Source organism: Astyanax mexicanus, chromosome 13 (genome assembly GCF_023375975.1).
Source record: "Astyanax mexicanus isolate ESR-SI-001 chromosome 13, AstMex3_surface, whole genome shotgun sequence".
Lineage (NCBI taxonomy): Eukaryota > Metazoa > Chordata > Actinopteri > Characiformes > Acestrorhamphidae > Astyanax > Astyanax mexicanus.
In genome coordinates, this window is record NC_064420.1 from 11,905,809 (window position 1) to 11,920,245 (window position 14,437).

General features: G+C 37.7%; 1 protein-coding gene across 2 annotated transcripts in view; it reads right to left on the reverse strand.

Moving 5' to 3' along the window:
• The window catches only part of fyco1a (FYVE and coiled-coil domain autophagy adaptor 1a), a 39,561-nt gene extending 35,978 nt beyond the window's left edge, over positions 1–3,583 (reverse strand). Inside the window, exons 1-2 of one of the 2 annotated variants that reach the window (XM_022685886.2) lie at positions 3,518–3,583; positions 438–536 (exon numbers count right to left, since the gene is read on the reverse strand). In XM_022685886.2, coding sequence (XP_022541607.2) covers positions 438–498 — 61 coding nt within the window. In that variant the 5' untranslated portion in view covers positions 499–536; positions 3,518–3,583. Of the gene's footprint in view, positions 1–437; positions 540–3,517 lie in introns of both variants that reach the window. The other variant, XM_022685885.2, reaches the window with a different exon arrangement.
• Between the last annotated feature and the right edge of the window lie 10,854 nt (positions 3,584–14,437).

Here is a 14,437-nt window from a genome sequence, read left to right on the forward strand (position 1 = left end):
TTGTAATCACCACCGGCGCCGACAATTCGACTTTCAACAAAATGAAATCCAATGTTTCCCCTTCATCAGGACCTGCCTCTTATCCATCTCAGGAACTGGAAGGCCACTGAAGGCCGGACTGCCAGTTGGACAGGCTTTCTCTCAGACTGCATGTCCCTCCTCCTGCCTGCTGACCGTTTCGGTCTCGTCACTCAGCTGACCAGGACAAAGATCTCTTACAGAGAAATCCAGTGAGCATGAAAGTTAACACTAACTTTTGCTGAAAGCGAATCTGCCTGAGGTTCTCCCTCTCTCACGCTTTCACTCTGTCCACGCAACAGGTCAGCCTTTCTCTCTGCACCACATTATCAGACACAAAAGTCCATACATACATAAGGATGCAGGCAACATGCGTTCATTCATTCATTCATTCTCTCTCTCTCACACACACACTGTACCGTGTAGATCTCTGATAATCCTCTGAAGCTGCCCCTCGCCAGCCACTGCACCAGTCGCCATCGTCCCACGCGCAACCGGGTCAAGAGGTCATGTCTAGTCTGCTGAGTCAGAGAATCACACACATTCACAGTCAGCAGAGACAAAAGATACACAAGCATTCACACACCAGCAGATCCACATGCACATCCTTGTTCAAAGTCCATAAATGTTAAAACCTTATATTTGCAAAATATAAAAAAAACATTCAATGAAAGTCAATGTAGTTTCCCCAAAGTTTTTTTAAAGCACATCTATTGGCCTATTTATCATAAATTCCAATCATTTTATTTTAAATAGGCTTAAGAGTGATTTTTTTTTCCAAAAATCTTCATGACTTAACAGCATGAAGCGGCATTATGTCAAAAATATATTGTATATAAAAAATGTAAATTGATCATGAAATGTTCTCCCTAGGAGCAGTTTAGGAACATCCACATCCGTATACATTGTGAGGGTGGATAAACACTGGCTATCATGCTCATGACAAGGAAACTTGAATTATCCGAGTTTGAGTGAGTGGGAGACAGATTAATGGGACATTATATTTCTGAAGTTGCTCGGGTATTTATTCTTTCCTTGATCCATAGAAACACCCATTTGAAACGATTTATGATTATCATCAGTTACAGGAGGTACAGTGGCATAAAAAAAAATATTTGCCCCCCCTACAGCTTATTTAGTTTTGGCTTTTTTTGTCATATTGATATTTTTCAGATTATCAAACCAACTTTAATATCAGGCAAATATAACCTAAGTAAATATAAAAAGCATTTGTTAAACGATTATTTTATTTATTAAAGGAAAAAACTATCCAAACCAATCTAGCCCTGTGTAAAAACTGTTTGCCCCCTTAACCTTATAACATGTTTGTGCCACCCATGGCGGCAACAACTGCAATCAGACTTTACCGATAACTGCCAATGACTCTTTTACATCTCTGTGGAAAAAGTGCTTTAATTCATCCACATTGGAGGGGTAACCAGCATGAACAGCTTGTTTAAGATCATGCCACAACATCTCAATCAGACTTTGACTAGGCCACTTGTTTTGACTTGTTTAATCCATTCAGAGGTAAACTTGTTTGTGTGCTTTGGGTCATTGTCCTGCTACAGAACCAAAGTACGCCTGAGCTTGAGGTCATGAACAGATGGCCAGACATTCTCCTTCAGGATTGTCTGGTTCCATCTATTACAGCAAGTTGTCCTGGCCCTGAAGCAGCAAAGCAGCCCTAGACCATCACACTACCACCATCATGTTTTACGTTCATATGATGTTCTTTTTCTGAAATTATCTATTATTTTACACCAGATGTCACAGGACACATACCTTCAAAAAAAGTTCTACTTTTGTCATGTCAGTGCAAAGAATATTAACCCAAATCCTTTGTAAATATGATAATGGTTGTTGTGCTCTTTTTGAGCTCCATGGCATTGGATACCATGCATACCAATTGCGACCAGTCTCTTTCTTATTATTGACTCATTATCACTAACCTAACAGATGCAAGTGAGACCTGTAGTTATTTAAATGTTGTTCTGGGTTCTTTTGGAGTAATTTTGGTTAGCCAGCCAGCCAATCTTGGGAAGGTTCACCAGTGATGTATGTTTTCTCCACTCATGTATAATAGCCAGGTGACAGATGATCAATAACTTTGTTTTCAGATCTGTTTTTGAATTTCTTTAGATTGCTGCATAATGTGTTGCTTTTTGATATCTATTTAAGGATCTATTTAAGTAATTTCTTGATTCTACAGGTCTGGAAGTAATCAGACCTAATTGTGGCTAGACTGGTTTGGATATTTTTTTTTCCTTTAATAAATGGAATCATAATTAAAAATATTTACTGAGGTTATCTTTGTCTGATATTAAAGTTTGTTTGATAGTCAGAAAAATATCAGTATAACAAAAAAGCAGAAACAAAAGAAACTGTGAAGGGGCAAATACTTTTTCATGCCACTGTAAATAAAAAGGGGCTTTGTAGAAAATGCTAATGCTAAAATGCTAAATTCCTAAACGCTTCATAGAATATTTTTAATCCCCTTGAAGTAAACATCTACACTTAACACAAGTCTACACTTCAGTTTCCTATCATTGTTTCATTTCAAATCATGCAGAAACCAAACCATGAAGATTGAGTCACTGTCCAAATATGTATGGACCTAACTGTATAAGCTATATAGGCAAGTGTTTATTACCCCATTCTGTGGCTTTTTTATTCACTGTAGTTTCAGTTAATACAGTGTAGAATTGGTTTAAAAAGTTTTAAGGTGTCATGTATGTATTGTATTAGCGGTTTACCCACTCCTTCACTGTTAGCACTACAATATGGGATCACTTGCCCATGGGAACTGGGCTGTATTCTCTACAGCTGGAGGATGAACTGTAGCTAAACATACATTGTGTAACTTGACTAGAGCAACCTAGATACATAGTTAGCTAACTAGCTAAGCTATCAAATGATGTCGAGCTGCTAAGAAAATGTAGGTTTACCTACTTATTCTACACCCACAAAACCACAAAAACAACTAGAACATGCTCACAGGTGTTCAGGGACATGAGTGAGTGACACAGGTGTTCACATACAGGAGACAAAACACAAGAACTGAAACTATTACAGACTTTCAGCCACGTTTTGGGCTTTTACTGACCGAGAATACGACCTTAAACACTAAAATACGCCTGAAAAAAAAAAATCAATTTTTATGTTAAACTACAAAGTACAAGCTACAAAACTGTTATTATTCGCATATTTTGTGGATACTGAGTTAAAAGTTTTATCATTTTAAAGGAGAGAAAGTCACTTTTCTGCCCTGTTTTAAAACACCACACTGACATTAACCAGCTAAACCGCTGCAACCACACTTGGTGTTTGTCAACAACTGGGTTACGAACCAGACAGGAAAACGAAACAAGCCGTTTTAAACAGCTAAATTCCGAAAATACTCGTTTAACAGCTACTTTTCATAAAAGATTTTAGAACCGGGTGGTTAACCAATCCAATAAACCAAAGTTAGCAGCACAATAGGGAAAGTTAGACATACTTTTGTGTGTAAAGGATCCTGAGCGGCTCTCCTAAAGTTTACATTGGTGAACAAACTTGCTAGGCGGAGTGAAAAAGCCCGTGAGTGACGGCAGCGGTAGCCAATCAGAGCGCACAAAAAAGTACAGCCTAATTAAAAACAGCAAAATAACAAAACAAAACAGAATCTCCATTCTAATTTATACTTATTATGTGTTTTTTTTTTCAAAGTTGGATTTATACTCGCATTAACTAATATGTAAAAAACACGGTCCTCAACAACGAGGCCGAATTAATCACTTTGTCCCGCCCTCTCAACCCTCAACCAATAAGAACAGGCGCTATCAGGTTCAGTTGCGGAGAAGCGGACTGCATCATATGACAGCTGAATAAAGCAGCATAGCTAACGTGCCAGTCACAGTCACAGGGATAAGCCGCACAGAAAGCTGAGCTGTAGCTCTAAACGGCGTTATTTCTGGGTTATAAGCCTTTACACGCTAAATAAGAGCAGTCATACACAGACTGCCCATACAGGAACACTGTCTAAACGATAATGAGTGTGCAGGACTCCACTGAACTTGGGCACTATTTCCATTATTTAACCTCATAAACCTCGTTTTATCTAAAGCAGGGCAGTTCGAAATCTCACAGGGTCATGAAAGAAAAAAAAAACTTTTACAGTTTTACAGATGCATTAAAATATAAATACACTACTACTGTTCTAAAATGCTGTATCTGTATCTATTGGAATATTATTTATCTCTTAATCCCATTTTTCCTTCAGATTTTGACTGAGTTTAATCATTTTACTCTGATACATTTGTTATATGCTACATTATTACCCGTTACAATTATATAAAAATATTAGGAATCATTCAACCCACAGTATTACTGCCAGAGCAGTAGATGGCACTGTCAACGGTATTTATAAAGCTTAAGGAATCAAGCGAGCATGGTAATCAACAAATCTTAAATCTTTATATTGCACTTTACAACCCCTTTGATTTTGGCAGCTGTACTGCTGGTAGCCCATTCTCAACGCATCATTTTTACATTTGATGGCTGTTGCCAGGTTATCTCTATAGCTTAAACAACAACTGGCGCTGCACTTCCTAATAAGGTGGTATTCCATTAAAAGTTTCATTCCTCATTTTTTATTAATTTTAAAATGCCTAGTTGTGGTCTGTAGTATAAATTAATGGCATGTGAGCCGTTTTTTTGTGAAAAAGTGCTCAGGTGTTTCTTTTTAGCCCTGCTTTAGATCACTGAATTACTGGTCTCTGAAGAAAGACAGGTTTTGGCTCCTGCTAATGAATATTCATACATGCAAATATATCGCATCTGATTGGCTAACAGCACTGCAGCTGAGAACTCGACCTGCCTACCTCCACAGTAATTTTTACAGCATTTTTTAGATATACAGCCTTAATTATAATGATACAGCACTAAGTGCTAGGTAAAGTTAACCCTTAAACTTACTTAAAGCTCACCTTCCGCGAAAATCCGATTTTTCTTGTTTTTTGTGGAATACAGTAGGTCTCTCCGAGTTGAATGTGTACACCTGCACATTAAACTGTTTTGCAGCCCCCATTGTCTGCAGGAGCTAAGCAAAGAAATCCCCCCTCCCCCCCTCCGAAAAACGGGTGAATTTTGAATTATCTTTCTGCCTATGTAGGCAGAAACTCACAGACCAGCCCACCTTGGCTCGAGAAACTCCCAGAGGCGGAGCTGAAGCGACGCAACATCACCGCTCATCAGTTAGGAGGTGGGAGGCAGTGAGCGGCAGAGCGGTGGAGGGGCGTCGCAGTGCTCCTAGCCAATCAGAGGAGAGATATTTGCATGCTGTTTGCATGTATGAATATTCATGAGCAAAGCTGGAATCCGGTCATTTTGGACACACCCCTAAAACAGTCCATTAAAAAAGAGCTATACAGAGACACCTGAGCACTTTTTTTTTTTACAAAAACGGCTCACATGTCATTCATTCATACTAGAGACCACAACTAGACATTTTAAAATGAAAGAAAAAACGACGGAAGGTGACCTTTAACATCAGACTCTCAGCATCATTCAGCGTTGAACAGACATTGAGTCTCCTTATGAACATTTTCATCACCTGGTAAGAAACCCAAAATTGCAGTGTCATGAGCAAATGTCTACAATGAGCAGTTTCAAAAAACGTATAGTGATTTCTAGCTTGTAGTGTGAAAAAAAGTATTTATTTGAATATCTCACGAAAAAAGTAAAATGAACTGAACTTTGAACTAGTTCAGAATTAAAATTGTGAACTTTGAATGTGAACTGTTCACTTTGAGCATGTATGAACTGAACTAGTAGTTCAGAAAAGCTGTGAATTTGCACAACACTGCCCTTAATGGCATCTGTTTGACAGCGACCTGGTGATCTTCCTTCTATCTTTGATTACAATCCTTTCTGCTTTAATGTTGTAAGCTGTAAAGATAGCGAGAAGATTCTGTGTTCCAGCACGTTTATCTGGGCAATATGAAGCTGCTTTAACACAGAACACTGAAAATTAACCTTTGCACTTTCAAACAGTGTTTTAAATGGGACGTGCAGTGCAGATGTACACGTAGTAAACAGAGGCTGGGAGTAGTGAATGCAGCACACATGGCACGTGTAAACAGCATGGAGTTTATAGTTGTGGCAATTTGTGTTATCTGACTAATATATCAGATTAAACTGCACCTTATCCGCAGTTTAGCTCAAATAAAAGAATTATATTTGATAGCTGGGTCAGATCGAGATCAGTTCATGTTCTCACCACAGGCGAACTGCTCCAGATTTCGTATGGGTCCAAACCGAGACCACCTCCACTATCTGTAGTTTTGATCTGCACCTGTGTGATTACTGTTTTCACACCTGCTTAATCAAACCGCACTAAGGGTACAAACCAGAGTGAGCTTTAACCAGACCAAATAGTGCTGGTCTTAGTGTAGAGTCATCTGTGTTCACATCCTTGTTGGCATTATTTTGATCCTCACTATGCACTTTGGAACCATCTATGGCTAGAGCACATCCTCCACCAGTCATCCAGCATTCACAGAGCCAAACATTTTCTACCTGGGCTCCATGTGGGCTTCACATGCTGCATGGATGTGAGTAATGGTCCATATTAGGGTCAGTGATTGGTCCAGGAGGGGTTACTTATGAGCCTCATCTGGATTGTTCTTTAAAATGTTCAACAGGGATGCCCAGACGTTTTCACTTCAACTGTGTATTCAGTTTCAGTACAAAGTAAAAGTACATGTAGCCCCTGGTAAATTTTGGATTTATTTTTATTTTATTTCGTAAAGTGCCTATGTGGTAAAGGGTTTAAAATCACTAAAAACTGTTTAATACGGTTAAAATGTTAAAATATATAAGTTCATGGGTTTAAAAAAAAAAAAAAAAGAAACTGTGTATAACAAATGTGTTAAAATACTGAGTATGAGACTTGTAAGTTGAAAAGCGTTTTCATTGGCTAAAAGTGTTGTCACTCATAGATAGAGTCTGCCTTGTCTGTTGATTGGTCTTTTGTCTGGAGGGGGCAGGAAGGGGGGGGGGGGTCTGTGTGTGTGTTTTAGAGAGAGAGATGGGGAGAGAGATATGGAGAGAGAGAAACGCAGCATCTCAACGTAGGAAAATAATGTAAAACACATTATATTTTGTGAGTTTGTTGGCAAGTCAGCGCTGTGGTTGTCAACAAGAGAGCCTTAAAGTGGACTGAGAAGCCCAAAGAGTTAGAAACGAGGGAAACGCTCCCTCGTAAAAGTTCAGTTCTGACTGAGGTTCTGCTGCTGAGGTGTGCACGAGACTCCGCTAGCATTAGCCCCATCGGCTAACAGCACTCCGGTCAGCTAAAGTTCGCTTCCCCAGTGGACTGAATCAGCGAGACTGAGTACCAGGTACAAGTGCACCGTTTTCACCTCCACCATCACCAGATAGCGGGCTGAGCTGCCGCGAGGCTCAGACTTCCTCTGGCAACGCGGGATTTCCCTCTCAGAAGCAAGACTGCAGCTCTCTACTCCATTCCACTCCACGGACCTGAGTAGGCCAAGTGTTTCTTCTGGCGCGAAAGTTCGCGAAGCGGCCATTTAACAGTTAGTTGAGGCCACAACGTTCTCTACAAGCAGCTATTCAGGCCTGCAACGTACACACACACACAGACACTACAGAAAAAACGAGGCTGAAGTTGGTTTGATATTCGCAGCTCCAGATTCGTTTGGCTCGATATTCGCAGCCTCGTATTCCCCGGCTGAAGTTGGTTTGATATTCGCAGCTGCCGCTTCACTGAACCACCGTGAACTAAAGGGAGCGTTCACAAACACCCGCTGTTTATATTAAACACCTCACAGATCAACACTGAAGGAGATAGAATGAAGAAAAGCAGTACAGCTGTTTATTAACAATGTAAATATACAATATATTATTAAATATGATTTTGTATATTGTAAAATATTTATTTTAATTACTGAATTTATAATTATATATTACAATAAATAATTAAATATATATTTAATAAAATTATATTTTAAAAGCCATTGCGCTCAAATAATATGAGGCAGATGTTCAAGTGTGATTTTGAAGAACTTTTTCATGTTGGGCCAGAACAAATACACATGATCTGAAGAGTACTAGTCTTCTACTTTAAGAAAAACCTGGAATTAGCCTGGCCCAAGCTGATTTTATACTTTAAAATGAACTGGCAAACTTTGAAAGACTTTTTCATCTTGGGCCAGAACACATACACATCAGATGAAGAGAACTACTCTCCCACTTTGAGGAAAACCTGGAATTAGCCTGGCCCGAGCTGATTTTATACTTTAAAATGAACTGGCAACATAGCATACCAATCCATAATGCACAATTTTTTTATGTAAAGCTGATGTTCCAGTGTGATTTTGAAGGACTTTTTCATCTTGGGCCAGACCAAATACACATGATCTGAAGAGTACTAGTCTTCTACTTTAAGAAAAACCTGGAATTAGCCTGGCCCAAGCTGATTTTATACTTTAAAATGAACTGGCAACATAGCATACCAATCCATAATGCACAATTTTTTTTATGTAAAGCTGATGTTCTAGTGTGATTTTGAAGGACTTTTTCATCTTGGGCCAGACCAAATACACATGATCTGAAGAGTACTAGTCTTCTACTTTAAGAAAAACCTGGAATTAGCCTGGCCCAAGCTGATTTTATACTTTAAAATGAACTGGCAACATGGCCTACTGATCCATAATGCACAAAGAAATTGAATATAAAGCTGATGTTCTAGTGTGATTTTGAAGGACTTTTTAATCTTGGGCCAGACCAAATACACATGATCTAAAGAGTACTACTCTTCTACTTTAAGGAAAGCCTGGAATTAGCCTGGCCCAAGCTGATTTTATACTTTAAAATGAACTGGCAACATGGAATACCGATCCATAAAGCAAAATTTTTTAATGTAAAGCTGATGTTCCAGTGTGATTTTGAAGGACTTTTTCATCTTGGGCCAGACCAAATACACATGATCTGAAGAGTACTAGTCTTCTACTTTAAGGAAAACCTGGAATTAGCCTGGCCCGAGCTGATTTTATACTTTAAAATTAACTGGCAAGATGGCATACCGATCCATAAGGCACAAAAAAGTTTAATTTAAAGCTGATGTTCTAGTGTGATTTTAAAGGACTTTTTAATCTTGGGCAAGAACAAATACACATGATCTGAAGAGAACTAGTCTTCTATTTTAAGGAAAACCTGGAATTAGCCTGGCCCGAGCTGATTTTATACTTTAAAATGAACTGGCAACATAGCATACCGATCCATAATGCACAATTTTTTTTATGTAAAGCTGATGTTCCAGTGTGATTTTGAAGGACTTTTTCATCTTGGGCCAGACCAAATACACATGATCTAAAGAGTACTAGCCTTCTACTTTAGGGAAAGCCTGGAATTAGCCTGGCCCAAGCTGATTTTATACTTTAAAATTAACTGGCAACATGGCCTACCGATCCATAATGCACAAAAAAATTGAATATAAAGCTGATGTTCTAGTGTGATTTTGAAGGACTTTTTAATCTTGGGCCAGAACAAATACACATGATCTGAAGAGTACTAGTCTTCTACTTTAAGGAAAACCTGGAATTAGCCTGGCCCAAGCTGATTTTATACTTTAAAATGAACTGGCAACATAGCATACCGATCCATAATGCACAATTTTTTTATGTAAAGCTGATGTTCTAGTGTGATTTTGAAGGACTTTTTAATCTTGGGCCAGACCAAATACACATGATCTGAAGAGTACTAGTCTTCTACTTTAAGGAAAACCTGGAAATAGCCTGGCCCAAGCTGATTTTATACTTTAAAATGAACTGGCAACATGGAATACCGATCCATAAGGCACAATTTTTTATGTAAAGCTGATGTTCCAGTGTGATTTTTAAGGACTTTTTCATCTTGGGCCAGGCCAAATACACATGATCTGAAGAGTAGTAGTCTTCTACTTTAAGGAAAACCTGGAAATAGCCTGGCCCAAGCTGATTTTATACTTTAAAATGGGTATCGGTATTCCATGTTGCCAGTTAAGTTTAAAGTATAAAATCAGCTCGGGCCAGGCTAATTCCAGGTTTTTCTTAAAGAAGAAGACTAGTACTCTTCAGATCATGTGTATTTGGTCTGGCCCAAGATTAAAAAGTCCTTCAAAATCACACTAGAACATCAGCTTTACATAAAAACAATTGTGCATTATGGATCGGTATTCCATGTTGCCAGTTAATTTTAAAGTATAAAATCAGCTTGGTACAGGCTAATTCCAGGTTTCTCTTAAAGTAGAAGACTAGTACTCTTTAGATCATGTCTATTTGGTCTGGCCCAAGATGAAAAAGTCCTTCAAAATCACACTGGAACATCAGCTTTACATAAAGAAAAATTGTGCATTATGGATCGGTATTCCATATTGCCAGTTCATTTTAAAGTATAAAATCAGCTTGGGCCAGGCTAATTCCAGGTTTTACTTAAAGTAGAAGACTAGTACTCTTCAGATCATGTGTATTTGTTCTGGCCCAAGATTAAAAAGTCCTTCAAAATCACACTAGAACATCAGCTTTAAATTAAACTTTTTTGTGCCTTATGGATCGGTATGCCATGTTGCCAGTTAATTTTAAAGTATAAAATCAGCTTGGGCCAGTCTAATTCCAGGCTTTCCCTAAAGTAGAAGACTAGTACTCTTTAGATCATGTGTATTTGGTCTGGCCCAATATGAAAAAGTCCTTCAAAATCACACTAGAACATCAGCTTTATATTCAATTTTTTTGTGCATTATGGATCGGTAGGCCATGTTGCCAGTTCATTTTAAAGTATAAAATCAGCTCGGGCCAGGCTAATTCCAGGTTTTCCTTAAAGAAGAAGACTAGTACTCTTCAGATCATGTGTATTTGTTCTGGCCCAAGATGAAAAAGTCCTTCAAAATCACACTAGAACATCAGCTTTACATAAAAAAATTGTGCTTTATGGATCGGTATTCCATGTTGCCAGTTCATTTTAAAGTATAAAATCAGCTTGGGCCAGGCTAATTCCAGGTTTTTCTTAAAGTAGAAGACTAGTACTCTTCAGATCATGTGTATTTGGTCTGGCCCAAGATTAAAAAGTCCTTCAAAATCACACTAGAACATCAGCTTTAAATTAAACTTTTTTCTGCCTTATGGATCGGTATTCCATGTTGCCAGTTCATTTTAAAGTATAAAATCAGCTTGGGCCAGGCTAATTCCAGGTTTTTCTTAAAGTAGAAGACTAGTACTCTTCAGATCATGTGTATTTGGTCTGGCCCACGATTAAAAAGTCCTTCAAAATCACACTAGAACATTAGCTTTATATTCAATTCTTTTGTGCATTATGGATCGGTAGGCCATGTTGCCAGTTAATTTTAAAGTATAAAATCAGCTTGGGCCAGGCTAATTCCAGGCTTTCCCTAAAGTAGAAGGCTAGTCCTCTTTAGATCATGTGTATTTGGTCTGGCCCAATATGAAAAAGTCCTTCAAAATCACACTGGAACATCAGCTTTACATTAAAAAATTGTGCATTATGGATCGGTATGCTATGTTGCCAGTTAATTTTAAAGTATAAAATCAGCTCGGGCCAGGCTAATTCCAGGTTTTCCTTAAAGTAGAAGACTAGTTCTCTTCAGATCATGTGTATTTGTTCTGGCCCAAAATTAAAAAGTCCTTCAAAATCACACTAGAACATCAGCTTTAAATTAAACTTTTTTTCTGCCTTATGGATCGGTATGCCATGTTGCCAGTTCATTTTAAAATATAAAATCAGCTTGGGCCAGGCTAATTCCAGGTTTTACTTAAAGTAGAAGACTAGTACTCTTCAGATCATGTGTATTTGGTCTGGCCCAAGATTAAAAAGTCCTTCAAAATCACACTAGAACATCAGCTTTAAATTAAACTTTTTTGTGCCTTATGGATCGGTATGCCATGTTGCCAGTTAATTTTAAAGTATAAAATCAGCTTGGGCCAGGCTAATTCCAGGCTTTCCCTAAAGTAGAAGACTAGTACTCTTTAGATCATGTGTATTTGGTCTGGCCCAAGATGAAAAAGTCCTTCAAAATCACACTGGAACATCAGCTTTACATAAAAAAAATTGTGCATTATGGATCGGTATGCTATGTTGCCAGTTAATTTTAAAGTATAAAATCAGCTCGGGCCAGGCTAATTCCAGGTTTTCCTTAAAGTAGAAGACTAGTTCTCTTCAGATCATGTGTATTTGTTCTGGCCCAAGATTAAAAAGTCCTTCAAAATCACACTAGAACATCAGCTTTAAATTAAACTTTTTTTCTGCCTTATGGATCGGTATGCCATGTTGCCAGTTAATTTTAAAGTATAAAATCAGCTTGGGCCAGGCTATTTCCAGGCTTTCCCTAAAGTAGAAGACTAGTACTCTTTAGATAATGTGTATTTGGTCTGGCCCAATATGAAAATTCCTTCAAAATCACACTAGAACATTAGCTTTATATTCAATTTTTTTGTGCATTATGGATCGGTAGGCCATGTTGCCAGTTCATTTTAAAGTATAAAGTCAGCTTGGGCCATGCTAATTCCAGGTTTTTCTTAAAGTAGAAGAGTAGTACTCTTCAGATCATGTGTATTTGGTCTGGCCCAAGAAGAAAAAGCCCTTCAAAATCACACTGGAACATCAGCTTTACATAAAGAAAAATTGTGCATTATGGATCGGTATTCCATATTGCCAGTTCATTTTAAAGTATAAAATCAGCTCGGGCCAGGCTAATTCCAGGTTTTACTTAAAGTAGAAGACTAGTTCTCTTCAGATCATGTGTATTTGGTCTGGCCCAAGATTAAAAAGTCCTTCAAAATCACACTAGAACATCAGCTTTATATTCAATTTCTTTGTGCATTATGGATCGTTATTACATGTTGCCAGTTCATTTTAAAATATAAAATCAGCTTGGGCCAGGCTAATTCCAGGTTTTACTTAAAGTAGAAGACTAGTACTCTTCAGATCATGTGTATTTGGTCTGGCCCAAGATTAAAAAGTCCTTCAAAATCACACTAGAACATCAGCTTTATATTCAATTTTTTTGTGCCTTATGGATCGGTATGCCATGTTGCCAGTTAATTTTAAAGTATAAAATCAGCTTGGGCCAGGCTAATTCCAGGTTTTCCTTAAAGAAGAAGACTAGTACTCTTCAGATCATGTGTATTTGGTCTGGCCCAATATGAAAAAGTCCTTCAAAATCACACTGGAACATCAGCTTTACATAAAAAAAATTGTGCATTATGGATCGGTATTCCATGTTGCCAGTTCATTTTAAAGTATAAAATCAGCTTGGGCCAGGCTAATTCCAGGTTTTCCTTAAAGTAGAAGACTAGTTCTCTTCAGATCATGTGTATTTGTTCTGGCCCAAGATTAAAAAGTCCTTCAAAATCACACTAGAACATCAGCTTTAAATTAAACTTTTTTCTGCCTTATGGATCGGTATGCCATGTTGCCAGTTAATTTTAAAGTATAAAATCAGCTTGGGCCAGGCTATTTCCAGGTTTTTCTTAAAGTAGAAGACTAGTACTCTTCAGATCATGTGTATTTGGTCTGGCCCAATATGAAAAAGTCCTTCAAAATCACACTAGAACATCAGCTTTACATAAAAAAAATTGTGCATTATGGATTGGTATGCTATGTTGCCAGTTCATTTTAAAGTATAAAATCAGCTTGGGCCAGGCTATTTCCAGCTTTTTCTTAAAGTAGAAGACTAGTACTCTTCAGATCATGTGTATTTGGTCTGGCCCAAGATGAAAAAGTCCTTCAAAATCACACTAGAACATCAGCTTTACATAAAAAAATTGTGCTTTATGGATCGGTATTCCATGTTGCCAGTTCATTTTAAAGTATAAAATCAGCTTGGGCCAGGCTATTTCCAGCTTTTTCTTAAAGTAGAAGACTAGTACTCTTCAGATCATGTGTATTTGGTCTGGCCCAAGATGAAAAAGTCCTTCAAAATCACACTAGAACATCAGCTTTACATAAAAAAATTGTGCATTATGGATTGGTATGCTATGTTGCCAGTTCATTTTAAAGTATAAAATCAGCTCGGGCCAGGCTAATTCCAGGTTTTCCTCAAAGTGGGAGAGTAGTTCTCTTCATCTGATGTGTATGTGTTCTGGCCCAAGATGAAAAAGTCTTTCAAAGATTGCCAGTTCATTTTAAAGTATAAAATCAGCTTGGGCCAGGCTAATTCCAGGTTTTTCTTAAAGTAGAAGACTAGTGCTCTTCAGATCATGTGTATTTGTTCTGGCCCAACATGAAAAAGTTCTTCAAAATCACACTTGAACATCTGCCTCATATTATTTGAGCGCAATGGCTTTTAAAATATAATTTTATTAAATATATATTTAATTATTTATTGTAATATATAATTATAAATTCAGTAATTAAAATAAATATT